Below are 14,782 nucleotides of genomic sequence, written 5' to 3'. Positions count from 1 at the left end.
TCTTTGTGTCTTTGTAAAGGTAAAAATAATTACTGACTTTTGTGTAATGCTTTAAAGTTTGCAAAGCAGTTTACATATATTATTTCATTTGTATCTCACAATGACCTATTGTTACCATTTTAGAGGTGTTAGAATTGAGACTCAGAGAGGTTAAGTGACTTACCCATGGTCACACAGCTAGACTGAAACAGGACTCAATTTAGGACCTTCTCAATTCCAGATATAGAAATCCATCCCTCAGCTAATCCCCTGGGGGTAGCTGGCAGTGACTCTGAGCTGGTAAGGATATCCTGGAGCTCAGGAGTCTTCAGTGACTAGGTAAATGTCCAAAGTTGAAGCTGTACTGTCTCCCCAGTATCCCCAGCTTCATAAACTATTAAGGACAGTATGATAGAAAAGATGTAATAGGAAAGATTGTGATGACCAGGCAACCTGCATAAAGGCAAAGTGACTGTAGAATTTGCCTTGGTTTTAGTAATGAGAGTAGAGTCAACTCATCCCTAAGACTAGAAAGAAGGTTTTTGTTTTTTGTTTTTTGGTAGGCATAGAACAAGAGAACATATTTTATCAGAAAGATGAGAGACTAAGGAAAATTACTGAAAAACAAAGGCCAGGAAGTTACTAGTCCATCCACAAAAGAAGATTTTAAAAAGTTAGAAGATTGTGAGTTAGGATGAGTTCATGAACTTTGGGGCTCAAGTTAGGAGACATAGATGTAAATGATATTAGGTAAAGGTAAGGTCCACATGTTAGGTGAAAATATCCCTGGGACAATTAGAAGTCATTCACAACATAGTCTGAATTAATTTAACCAGATAATTTCTTCTCTTGTTCTGCTTATTTTATGGGTTGCAATAGCAAAACAAAAAAAGTAATGAGTGTCATTAGAGAAGTGTCTAACTGGAAAAGACAAATTAATCACATGGAAGAAGCAAGGAATGCTTGGTAGAGAGCCCACGTCCTTTGCTTGTGTCCTGGCAACATCAGGAAAGAGTAAGAAAGTCCCCCCAGAACATTGGATACCCATCCCCCGTCCTCCACTCTGTGGTGACCCTATTGGAGGACATGGATGGATTGTGAGCTGTATCACTGAAGGGACCATTCAAGATCATGGAACACTTTGGTTTTGGTTTGTACCTTCTTCCCTGTACTCCACAGTGTAGCCAGAGATGGTGCAGTTCCCTGTGCTGGATGGAGGCAGCCATCGGAGAATCACGGATGTGCAGCTCCTTTCTTGGGCAATGGGACGGTTTGGTGCTGCCGGAACACCTGGGGAAGCCCAAGGTCAAAGCCAGTTATTATATGACTTCAGACATGTTATTTTACCCTCCTGTGTATCAATTTCCTCCCTTCCCCCACCTCTCCCGTGTCCATCCTTGCCAGTTGACATGTCTATCTTCTTCCCAACTTTGAAGACAACGGGAGAGGATGTTGAACTTATGAGGGAGGACTTGGGTCAGGATCCTGCTTTGGACACTTACTAGCTATGTGACCCTAGGCAAGTCACTTAACATTTCTGGACCTTTATTCCCTTATCTGTGAAATAGGGGTGATGGTTTTGGATTTGATAACCTCTAAAATCTCTTCCAGCTCCAAATCTATCATCTTATGATCATATTTGGGATTTAGAACTAGAAGGAATTCTTTCTTAAGAGTTTCATTATTTTTTTTTATAGCATGGATATCATATGTACATAATATGCCATATATTAGATAAATTGTCATAACTTTATGGTAATAGCTAAAAGGAAGGGTATTATTTGTTGTTAATAAGTTAAAAACCTATTTGAATTATCTGTATGCCTCTTCAAGATATGGGTATAATACCAAATTACATTATGTTTCTTTAGATTTCATGAAAAAATTAAATATGCTCCCAAGTGCTTGCTTCTGATATTTTTTTCTAGCTGCAACCAAGCATAAACCTCATCTGGAAAAGAGAATGCATGTGGACAAAATGGTCCTGTAGACAGGAACATCTAAACCCAGGAGAGAGAATAAATATGAGTAAGATTATTCCTAGTAAGTTTACTTTATTAAACATGAATCATCTTATCTTTTCTTTTCAGTTTGGGAAAATACTCTGGAGGTATCTACGTCTTTCCAGAAGGAAAGATACAGTTCAGAGTTATCAGAAGAATAATTGAAACACCATAGACTTTGAGAGCAAGAAAAACCTTAGCCATAATCACATAATATTCATGGATCATAGATTTAGAGATGGCTTCAAGCACATCTATTTCCCCACTTCCCATTATTTTACAGCTATGAATAATGAGACCCAGAAAGGTTAAGTGACTTAAGCAAAGTAACCCTACTGGCTAATGACTCTGGACTAGAACAAAAATTTGATTTTTTGTCTAGAGTTACTTCAATTATATCAAAATCTCTCTCATGTACCATGTTGCATATTTGTTCCTTGTTTGAAGCTTAGAAAACACAATAGTTTATTTTGTTAATATTTTTAATCATGAAATTAACTTTGTAAAACAAGAGTCCAAAGATTATCAATAAAATGTTTTAACCTACCACTTTTCTTTAACATGAATAACCTTAAATGCTAAAATATCTCTTAAAATTTTCATATCAGATTTCACAACATAAAATACATTGAGAAGAAAAAATATTGGCACTTGGTCATGATTTTGATATCATAACTTTAATTTGTTTAAGTCTTAACTCAGATTAATTCTACGAACCTTTAATGCAAGGGAAAAGTATGTGGAACAAGGCTAACACTGTACTTTACTTTTTTTTTTCTTCTTTAACTAACTTGTGATTTCATTCCTGAAAGAATATTGGTATTAAATATTGGCATTAAAATGGTCCTTTGCTTCAAAGGAAAGTTTAAAATCATTAAATGTGAAATAATTTCCTAAAAAAAAAAAGTTTCATTATTTTTTGTTTTTATACTAGTCATTTCTTCTAACCCCTACCCTCACCATGTCGAACTCTGTCTTGTAGCAAAGAACAACACTTCAGCAAAATCAATTGACACAATGTCAAAATCTGATAGAATATACCACATTCAACATCTGGGAAGATGTGTTTCATCAGCAGGTCTCTCAAACTAAGATTGGTTATTACAATTATTTGGGGTTTGATGGATTTTTAGTGTTGTTATCATTTCCATTATTGGGGCTATTGTATACATTCTTTTCCTGGTTCTCCTTACTATGGTTTTCCTGGTTCTCCTTTACACTTCATATAAATCTTCTCATGTTCCTTATGGTACCTTATAATAAAAGCTATCATTTATATAGTACTCTAAGGTTTGCAAAGTACTTTCCAAATATTATCTTATCATAATTAGAATTACTTATAGCACAATAATATTCCATCACATTCATATACCACAGTTTGCTCAGCAATTTCCTAATTGATGGGCACTCACTTTGTTCCAGTTTTTGGTCATCACAAAGGGAAGAGAGAGGAAGGGAATAAGTATTTACATAGCAACTATATGTCAGGCACTATGTTAAGCGACATAAAAAAAATAGCTGCTGTATTTTGCTATGTATGGGTCCTTTCTCTTTGTCTTTGAACTCTTTGGGGATTATACCCAGCAGTGAGGTCACTACATCAAAGAGAATAAACAGTTAAACAACTTTTCTCAAATAATTCCAAATTGTATTTCAGAAGATCTGGACAAATTTCACAGCTCTACCAACAATTCATTAGTGTATCTGTCTTCCAACACTGACTATTTTCATCTTACATCATATTTGTCTCTTTAAAGGTAGGAGGGGACTTTAGAGACCATTTATTTCAATTTCCTTATTTTACAGATGAAAAAACAGGTAGAGACCTGTTAAGCATTGCAGATATAATGCTTAAGTGATTTGCCCCAAGTCCATAATAGCCAAGCTTGGAAAGTAGGGCCTTTAACACCAAATATAGTACTCTTTCCCCTGCACCACCAGGTGAATTACTAACTGACTGACCCTTGCTATTTAGGAAATCTTCTTGTCTAACTGAAATCAATTCAGTATGGGGCACAGACCTCCATAATAGACTTGTAAGAGCTGCTCGAAGATCTGTGTTAGTTTCAGACATCCCACAGCACTGAACAAGACACACGTGGCTCTAGGTTTCTTTGCATGCCCTAATAATGGCTCTGGGTGAGAATTACTAGCTTGCATGCAATTATCCAATAAACCTTGTAGGTAGCTTAAAGTGAATGTGCCTTATCTCTCTCTAGTCTTTGAATTCTCTGAACCAGACTAGATTATCTTGTAATTCCCCACCTTGGACCAAAAGAGACAGGATTATTCTTGAAGACATTTTGCAAGATAAGGCCTGACAAATTTACCTTGGAATGAACGTGGAGCTAGAACAAAAATTTTGCAGACAGACTTTTTTTTTAAAAGCTTTTCAGAAAAGAAAAAAAAGGAATTAAGCAAAGTAGCCTATTGGATAATCTTTTCCCATACCCCTCAGTCCCCTATATCCATAGACTGAGACCCAAGTTGAGATCACCAAGGATCTGTTGTTGAGTTGTTTCAGTCGTGTCTGGAAATGCACATTTAATTTGGTGTTACATTCAGAATAAGTTTTTAAAAAATTTAAATAGTGAAAGCCAAAATAAAATAAACACTAGCTCACTTCATAATTTTAATTCAATTAACCTCATATTTATTTAGTACCTACATATGAAAGGCACTATGCTAGGTACTGGGGATAGAAAGATGGATACAATGTAGGTCTTCATTTCTCCCCAGGCTGCACTCAGGCCTTTGCTACCATGCCTCTGCCCTGGGTACTTTTGAACTCCTCCTCCCCTTCCCTTTTAGATCCCTTTCACGTGTTGTCTTTCTCTATTAGAATGGGGAAGGTCTCAAGTAAATTCCTTGGGGGCAGGGCTGTCCTTATTTGCATTCCCTGCATTTAGAACAACAATAAGTGTTTAATTATTGCTTGTTCACTGATGGTCTAGCTCTCATGAAATTCATATTCGAATGGCAGAGAAGGACAAGTAGACAAATAACTTGGATATAACGAGATGAAGACAAAGAGATCCAGTCAAAGAGCTAAGATTAAATATGAGAAGGAAGAGATTATATTCACCAGGAATCTGATTAGACCTTGAATGAAGGAAGGGTCTTTCAACTGTGAAATGAGAGGTTTTGAATAGGTGACCTCTAAGGACCCTTCCAGCTTGAAATTTCTGATTCTAAGAGGAAAAGAAGAGGCAACCAGTTGTGGATAGAGAGCCAGCATTGTAGGCCAGAAGGGCTGGGTTCAAGTCTTCCACGCACGAAGACTGCGTGACCTTCATCAAGGCTAAACTTTCGGTGACCCTGGAAGTTTTCTGGCTAGAAATTGTTGTTCGTCCTTCATTCTCAAAGAGGCTATAATTGCAGAACCGGTGCTTATCTATCTACACAACTAACGGTTTTCTTCAAGCAGTATTCCTCTATGCTGACTCCATCATGGACCTGGTCTCCCTCTCCCCTCAAAAACAAAAAACCAAAACCAAAAAATCACTAGATGGAATTGACAGAGGAGTTTATTCCAGGCATGGGAAAAGGTGTGAGCAAAGATATGAAGACTGGATAGGGCAGGACACAAATTTGTATTGGGTGAAAATACCTAATTTTATATATTTGTTTGGGTATAACAAAAGAATATTTTTATAGGCTTTTGCAAGATTTTTAGCATTTTATATATTTATCTAGTTAAAAAATAATGCAGTTTTTTCTTAGCTTACTTTAGAATGCTGATTCTAGGTAACTTGGAAACAGCATAAGAGCTCAGTGGAAGAGCTTTGTTGGTGTACAATATTGCATTGTTGTAGGTAACAATTGAGACATTTCTGCCTTACAGGTAATAGATTGTAAAATATTGGCTTTTATGGAATGGAAAGCATTTATTAAGCTCTCCTCTCCTCTATCTCTGTCTCTGTTAATATACATACACATCACTGTGTTAAGTGCTTTTTGTTGTTGTTCAGTTGTTTTAGTTGTGTCTACTCTTTGTGACCCCGTTTGGGGTTTTCTTGGCAAAGTTGTGGAATGATTTGTCATTTTTCTTCTCCAGCTCATTTTACAGAAGAGGAAGCTGAGGCAAACGGGGTGAAGTGACTTGCCCAGGGTCATACAGCTAGTAAGTGTCTGAGGCTGAATTTGAACTCAGGTCTTCCTGACTCGAGGCCCAGTGCTCTATTCACCTTACCTGTCCCCATAAAGTGCTTGGAATATAGCTAAAAATTAAAAACAGACCCTGCTCTGAAAGAGCTCACATTCTAATTTGAGGAAGCAACACACAAAAGAGATTTCAAGTTACAGGGTAGGCAGAAAGGTCTGGTGGTCCTGAGGGTGTAGTGACAGGGCAGATGGCAAGGCTTTGACAAGACGTCTTTTGAAAAATAAATTTCATTTATCTTAATAAAAAGCCATTGACAGGGTTCAGGAGTCAGACTAGATGACTTCTGAGCTCTCTTTTCTATAGAACTCTAATTGTATGATTCTACATATTTTGCTGGCAGTTCAGGTAGGTCCCCTGCTGGCCAATTTAAATGGATTGATAAAGAAGGTGCCATACCTTGCACTTTGATTGTCGCTGATGTTGACGCTGTCCCGTGGTCATTCGTGGCTACACACGTGTAAATCCCACTGTCCTGGGGCATCAGGTTGCAGATCTTCAGAGTGATTTCACCAGAATCACTAGAGAAAAGGTTCTATTTCACAAATCTAGGAGAACGTTTTCCCATCTTCCCCTCCTGCACTCTTAGAATCACTGGCTCAACTCAAAGGGCCTTAGTTTAAGGCTGAGTCTGGGATTATGCTACCTACCCATGCGGTTTATAAGTGATCACCCACTAACTGGTAAATAATAGAACTCCCTAAAAGAGGCACATTAAAACAATAAACAACAATAGCAACAAACCACCACCCACCACAACCAGTGAGTGAATTCTTTTTGTTATTTGTTGGGATGTTAAAAAGATAGATTAGGAATAGTTGAATTAAATAAATGCATCAGGTGATGAGGAGAAGGGAGCAGGAGTGAGGAAAGAGAAGAAACATACTATGGACTCACATGCTGATGTGGAACTGCATAGTCTAGTGGAGAAAGCACTGGATTAGGAGTCCAGAAACATGAGGTCTACTCCCAGCTCTGTTACTAATTTGCTGTGACTTTAGGTGAATTGCTAAACCTCTCTGGGCCTCAGCTTTGTCATTTGTTAAATGTAGATAACAGTACTTGTAAGGATCAAATGATGGGATATATTTGAAAGCACAAGGTGTCACCAACATCATTATTCTCACCATCATTAGCAATCCCCCCTCCGCCCCCAAGAAAGAACAGGTGCTTTTTGTTTCATTCTATTTGGTTTCATGAGACCTAATTGGTAATTTCATTAGTGTACAGAGCTCCAGGAGAAGAAAGTCTGCCATTAAAGATTAGCACCTTCTTGACAACTTGTAGTCTTAGGAAATTTCATGTAGGCATAGAGAACTCAAGTGACTTGCTCAGTCACATAGCCAATATTTGTCAGACTCAGGATTTGAACCTGATCTTCCTGACTCTGAGGCCAGCTCTCTATCTATGATACCACCCTGCCTCTCACTATTGATTTAAGAAAATGAAAAGAGAAGACTAAGAGAGTGTCAAGGAGAAGCCCTTCCATTCAACTATTTCAAGCCTTAACATATCTAGGGAACATCCAAATAATTACTTGACATTTTAGAGGATATGGGAGGCACATTTCTCAGGTAATCCATAGCCGTAGCTAGCGATTTGGGAGCCTGGATTAAGTTTCATGAAACATGCATCCTGAAATGTACCCTCACATTAACTCCTTAAGATAAATTCAGATGAACATGGTAGAACACCCCTGAAATCCCTGCTACTGAGGCTGAGGCTGGTGGATCACTTTGCTCAGGAGTTCTGAGCTGAAGTGGGCTAGGTAGATCACCAGTATGGTGAGACCCTGGGAGTGGGAGAGGACTGTGTGAAGTAGTTACTACAAGTATAAAATCCTCCTCTGCATCTGCTTGTATTATTCTTATTTTACAGATAGAGAGATGAGGACCTAGAGAGGCTAAATGGTCATACATCTAGAAGTAGTAGGAGTAATAGTAGTAGTAATAGTACTAATAGTAGTAGTTATAGTGGTAGTAGTGATAGTAAAGTAGTAGTAATAGTAATAATAGTTGTAGTAACAACAGTAATAGCAGCAGTGGTAATGGTAATAGTTGTAGTAGTAGTTATAATGATAGCAGTAGTAGTAATAGTAAAGTGGTAGTGATAGTAATGGTAATAATAATAACTCACATTTAGGTAGTGCTTTAAGGTTTGTAAAAGGCTTTCCATATTATCCCATTTTAACAAAGAAGAAAACTGAAGCTCACATAGGCTAAGTGACTTGGAAGGGTCACACAGCTAGTAAATATCTGAGAATTTGGACTCTGGGCTTCGTGACACCAAATCCAACTCTCTGTCCACGATGCTGACTCCTAAGCTGAGACTTGAACTGAGATCTTCTGACTCCAGGCCCAAAGAACTGAGTCCAAGGAAGTATTTCACTGGGACAAATTAGGTGGCCACTCCAGGCAACCTGTAAACCTGGCCTCAGGGGCACTCTGCTCTATTGGTTAAGTTAAAAAGAGGAGTGGGTGCTGATGATCAGGGGAGGGGCATGCAGCTACCAGGAGGAGACTGTGTATGTGGCCGTGCTGTTGTCATTGTCCAGGATGTTCTGGTCAGGGCCCTTCCAGATAATGTTGGGCTTTGGTCTCCCACACACTTTGCACTGCAGGGTCACGGTGTCACCCAGTAAGCAGGTCACATCCATCAGGGGCACGAGGAATTCAGGAGCAACTGTAATCCAAACAGCACACAGCCGGTGCAAGCTTAAAACACAATTCCAATCAAACAACACTCTCCATCCTTACCCCGCTCCACTATCCCATGCCTTACACAAGTAGACCCAAGCAATAATGATGGGAATAACCACCAGCTAAGCATGTGGTTCTGCTGCACACATTCCACTCCCCTCTAATCTTTCTAGCATCATCTCCTCCAGTAGAATATAAGCTCCTTGAGGGCAGACTCAATTTTGTTCTGACTGTGCATCTTCCTGGCCTAGCTCAGTTCTTGACACAGCGTAGGTGCTTTAATAAATGCTTGTTGCTATTGTTGATTAATCCCTGGTTGGATGAACTCATAGAAAACTCTAATCTCACCCAATATGTTTTTTTTTTAACTTTCAAATGCTTTTTAACTCACCTTCTTGGATGAAATTTGGATTCAAGATCTGAAAAAAAGGGCACAAAAAAACCCAACAGAGAATTATTTTATTTGTAAGCAATTAAAGAAACAAACAAAATTGGGTAAAATTCAGTCAAAATCCATTGGCTGTCACAAGTATATGGGTTAATTTTCTCCTTAGGCAGGTAAAGTGGTAAGGTTCTCTACACAAAGTCAGAAAAGACTTGGGCTCAAATCCTGGCGCTCTGTGACCAGTAAATCTCTGTAAATCAGTTCAGCTCTTTTGGAAATGTATAGAATGTAAGCTTCCTGACACTGTGGAGATGTTTCATTTCTGTCTTTGTATGCCTTGTATCTAACATGTGGCCAGGCACATAGTAGGTACTTAATAAATGCTTGTTGAAAGAGTTTTGTTTTGTTTTGTTTTCCTAATGAGAAGGAAGGGGGTGTGGATGGGGGAGAGAAAATAGAGTTTTGTTCATTAAAAAAAAAACTAAGTTAAAAGAATAAATGCTTATTAATTGCTTCTGCAAAAATGAAGATAGAAACATTTGTATTATGTATCTCATGGTAGGTAGTCCAGGGCTGCTGAGGGGTACAATGGATAGAATATTTAGAGATAGAGTCAGGAAGACTTAAGTTGGACATTTACTTGCTGTTCGAACCTGAGCAAGTCACTTAACCTCTGCCTGCCTCAGTTTCCTCATGCCTACTGTCTGTCTCAATAGATCTCAGCTCAAATCTCAGCTTAGGATGTAGCATTCTATAGTTGGCTGAGAGCTGGACCTGGTGTCAGGAAGACCAGAGTTCAAATCCTCATTCAGACTTTTACCAGCTGTATGACCCTTGGCAAGTTATCTAGCCTTTCTGAGTTTCAGTTTTCTTCTTTGTAAAAATGGGAACAATACTATGTTCCTGTAAAATGGGGATAATAATAACCTCTACTTCCCAGAGTTTTGAGGATCAAATCAGATAATGTTTGTGAAGTGTTTTGTAAAATTTAAAGCTCTATACAAGTGTTAGCTATTATTCTTCATGGGTTCGTTGGGAGGAAAGTGCTTAGTAGACTTTACAATTCTTTCAAAACATGAGCTGTGATTAGTATTTCATATGCTCTTAGAAGGCATCTAATTCAACCCTTTAGTTTTATGGATGAGGAAATTCAGTCATAGGTATTAAATGGCAAAGATGAGATTTGAAGCCATGACCTCTAACTTTAAATCCAGTGTCCCTTTCACCAAACTATATAGCCTCTCTCACCTTTATCTAAAACAGGAGTGACTAGCTTGTCTGTGTGCCTCATGAGCTATTGTCCTTTCTCTCATGGCCTTCTTTCTCATCCACCCAATGGATGACACTACCCCAACCCACAACAATCTCCTGCTGTCCCTATTATATTAAATCCAATGGAACTTTACTGAAAATTAAAGGGTTTTCTTCTTTTTTTCAAGACCCTACTAATGGTCTACTCTTTGCTTCATCTTCTCCCCCATGTACCCCATTCTTTCAGGGGCACCAACTTTCAAAGACACTTGGGTCATTCAATTTCCACAGTGGCAAGATCATATTCTAATGGATTAACCATTTTGGGGGATTACCAGTATGAGAGTACTTGATGAGACCTTGAGTTATCTCTGTATCTTCCTTTTGGCCTCTGCTTATTTAAGACTAAGCAAAAGGTACCTGGATAGAGATTACTTAGTCTATTCTTAAACTGTTCCAAGAAAGTAGGAATTTTTCTTGTAATCCTTTCCTTTATATAGATCATAGCGCATTCCAGCTAGAAGGGACCTTAGAGCTTACCTGTTATTGTTCGGTAGTTTCAGTCATGTCTGACTCTTTGTGACCCCATTTGGGGTTTACTTGGCAAAGATACCAGTGCGGTTTGCCATTTTCTCCTCCAGCTTATTTTATAGATGAGGAAACTGAGGCCAACAGGGTTAAGTGACTTGCCCAGGGTCACATAGCCAGAAAGTGTCTGAGGCTTGATTTGAACTCATGGAGATGAGTCTTCTTGACTCTAGGCCTGGCATTCTATTCACTGCTCTACCTAGCTGGCCCGGACGTTACCTAGCATTATCCTAATAATGATAATAATAATAATAGTAACAATACAATATGTATCTACTATGTGCCAGGTACTGTGCTAAGGGCTATATAAATATTATTTCATTCAATTCCCCACAATAACCCTGTGAGATAGGTGCTATTATTATCCCCAATTTATAGTTGAGGAAACTGAGACAAACAGAGGTTAAATGACTTGCCCAGGGTCACACAAGTAGTAAGTAGTCAAGTAGACCTGAATTCAGGTCTTCCTGACTCCAGGCCCAGTGTTCTATCTACTGTGTCACCTCCCTGATACCCAACCTCTTCATTTTACAAATAAGCACAGTCAGTCAGCAAATATTAAGCACCTACTATGTGCCAGACACTGTTGAGCGCTAGGGATACAAAGATGAGAACAGTCCCTGTTCTCAAGGAACTCACAGTGTAACAGACATTGAGGCTGAGAGGGGGAAAGTGATTGACCCAAGATAACATGGGGACAGAGGTGGATTTAGAACCTGGAGCTCCTGAATCTCAGTTTATAGAAAGAACTCTGCCACTAATGACATGTCACAACCTCCATGGGCCTTAGTTTCTTCACCTATGAAATGAGGGGGTTGGATTAGATGACCTCAGCTTCCTACCATAATTTATGGTATGCATAAATATGTTTAGTTTACAAATATTACATACTTATGTGTATATATGTGTATCTATATAGAAAGAGATACAGTCTAGATGGGTAATAAGAAAATCATATCTCTATATATATGGTTATATATAATCATGCATGTGGTTATGTGTAACCACATATACCTATTAGGTGTTTAATACATAAGAAAAACATATATATGAATATATACATAAACCATATATGTATGTGCATATGTATTTGTGTGTATGTATATACACACAAATACATACATATACACATATAGGTTTGTGCATGTGCACAAATATGTGTACAGATATAGATTTAGGTATACGTATACATATAGATATAGGCATAGATGGTTTTCTTATGGGTTAAGCACCTGCTCTGTCTCTCCACACACTAACCTAGGCATGGAGCAATATAAAGGCTAGTCCCTGACCTCGTGGAGTTTCCAGTCTAGCGGGGAAATCTGACAACTACACAAATAACTTGGTTTTATTGGTTACCATGACCAAAGACTTCATCAAATGGTCAATCTACTGGTGAAGAGCCTTCAAGTATTTAGCTGGGCCGATCTTCCGAATGCAAGCCTAGTCTGTTGCCTGGACCATCATCAAAGCCTTCCTAATGTGGTATAGGCTGGCATGGCCGGTGCACTGCTTCCAGTGACTTTGGGAGCCAAGGACCCCCTCCAAGCCATGATGAGGCTTTGCAGGAGGAACATTTAATGCAGATAATGTAAGTAGAGAGGTATTCATGAAGCGTTAAGGGAGCTGAGAGGGGAGAAAGCTTATTATTGGCTGGATGGGGGAAGGATGGGGGAGGCTTCTAGGAGGAAATGATATTTGACCTGAACTTTAAAGGAATCGAGAGAAATTCAGCAAGTAGAAGGGAAAGAAGAGCATTCTGGGCATAGAGAACTGCAGGGGCAAAGGTGCAAAGACAGAAAAGCAGGGGGAAGGGATGTGTGTGTGTACACGTGGATGCCAGGGATGATAACAGCTTTAGTTTGGCTCCAGTGTAGAATATGTGCCAGGAAGTAGACTGAGTTAAAGGTGCTCATTTTGGTGGGGTGTTCAGACCTGATTTCATAAGTGAAGAGAATTCCCAGGGAGTAAACTCATTCTACTGGCGGCAACTTCTTTGAATCTTTTAGCCTCAGAAAATTACCTGGGGGTACTGAGGGATTAAGGGACAGCTAGGTGGTGCAGTGGGTAGAGTGCAGGGCCTAGAGTCAGGAAGACTCATCTTCATGAGTTCATATCTGGCCTTAAACACTTGCTAGCTGTGTGGCCTTGGACAAGTCACTTAACCCTGTTTGCCTCAGTTTCCTCATCTGTAAAATGAGCTGGAGAAGGAAATGGCAAACCACTCCAGTATCTCTGCCAAGAAAACCTCAAATGGAGGCATGAAGCGTCAGTTGGACACAACTGAACAACAATACATTGTTTTCATCATTTAAAATTTAAAACTTTAAAAAATTATGAACTTAATTATCACCAGAAATAATCTGATATACAAAGAACAAAAAACAGGATTATATATGGAACTGTATCTGTGGCAGTTTGTTTTTTCAAAGCATATGTTTGATTTTAAGTAATTTATGTGGGTACTAACAAAATTACCCTGTTTGTGTCTGCTTCTGAACTTCTCTTGTTTTGTCCTGCTAATTTTAAAGCATTCCAATACTTTCCCCTGTCCTTCTTCTCCCTCCCCTAAATAGAAGCCCCTCTTTAAAACCAGGCAAATAGGTAAAACAAATCGATACATAGGCCTTCATCCTTTATAAGGAAACTCTTTTTCATTTGGGCTCTATGCTGGACATCCTCCATGAAGGCAGCAAGCCACGGCTCCGAAGGAGAAAGTGAGGCTGGTGGCTTTGCACTGCCCTCCCTCACTTAGATCCAATTCACTTGCGTGTCATGGCATCACCTCCTTGACGTCATGGTCCTCTTCAATAATGAAGAACAAACAACAACAACAGCAATACCTATAACAGACCAAGTTGGGCCCATGCCTTGTCATCTGCCTTGCTTTAATGTGAATATGGGGAGGGTGGTGTTTTGGTTAGAATGCTATACTTGGAGTCAAGAAGCCTTGGGCTTTCATCCTGTATCTAAGACTTATTCATTGTATGACTTGGGGTGAGTCCCTTTTTCCTCTGTGCCTCAGTCAGCTTTGTGTTGGTGGCAGTAGTGCCACTGGCAGCCAAATAGAGTGCCTTGTGTTCCTGTTGATTATTAATAACCAGGGGGTTGAAGTTATTTCTTTGGTTACTTCCTTTAAGGAGTCCTACATGATTTTGACATATGCGTGGGACATACTTTGTTGGAGAAAAGGCCCAACCAAATCCAATCATCCCGAATTCATTCAAAGATTTAACTGAGAAAACAATGAGCGGTGAAAAATGGAGATCTGTCAAGATTTCTAAGAAAATTCTTTTCTCCACCAATAACAGTAGAACCACTACATGTGGATTCTAACATCTCAGCCCCTTCTGAGCTATGAGATATCAGAAATAACCTTTTAAAAAAAGATGAAAGCAGCTGGACTAATAATAACAGATAGCATATGTAGCGCTTTAAAGTTTGGAAAGTGCCTTATACATGTCATCTTAACTGATCCTCACAACAACCATGTGATATAAAGGCTATTTTAATCCCTATTTATGCATGAGGGCCCAGGCTGAAAGAAATTTAGTGACTTGCTCAGGATGACTTACACAATCTGTAAGTATCTGAGTAGGATCACAATTCAGGTCTTCCTGGTTCCAAATCCAACATTCTATCCACTGAGCCATCTAGTTGTCAGGAATGAAAGAAAGAAAGAAAGAAAGAAAGAAAGAAAGAAAGAAAGAAAGAA

At 39.0% G+C, this 14,782-nt stretch overlaps 1 protein-coding gene across 2 annotated transcripts in view; it reads right to left on the bottom strand.

Annotated features, from left to right (window-relative positions):
• KALRN (kalirin RhoGEF kinase) overlaps positions 1-14,782 on the bottom strand; it is a 966,578-nt gene that overhangs the window by 20,293 nt on the left and 931,503 nt on the right. For both annotated transcript variants that reach the window (XM_027845154.1, XM_027845155.1), the window contains 4 exons: positions 9,235-9,262; positions 8,655-8,826; positions 6,544-6,665; positions 1,138-1,269 (listed from right to left, as the gene is read on the bottom strand). In XM_027845154.1, the coding sequence (XP_027700955.1) occupies positions 1,138-1,269; positions 6,544-6,665; positions 8,655-8,826; positions 9,235-9,262 (454 nt within the window). The remainder of the gene's footprint in view (positions 1-1,137; positions 1,270-6,543; positions 6,666-8,654; positions 8,827-9,234; positions 9,263-14,782) is intronic.

The sequence above is a fragment of the Vombatus ursinus genome, unplaced genomic scaffold (assembly GCF_900497805.2).
Source record: "Vombatus ursinus unplaced genomic scaffold, bare-nosed wombat genome assembly UNPS02014959.1, whole genome shotgun sequence".
Classification (NCBI taxonomy): Eukaryota; Metazoa; Chordata; class Mammalia; order Diprotodontia; family Vombatidae; genus Vombatus; species Vombatus ursinus.
This window is presented reverse-complemented; position numbering and strand designations above follow the sequence as displayed.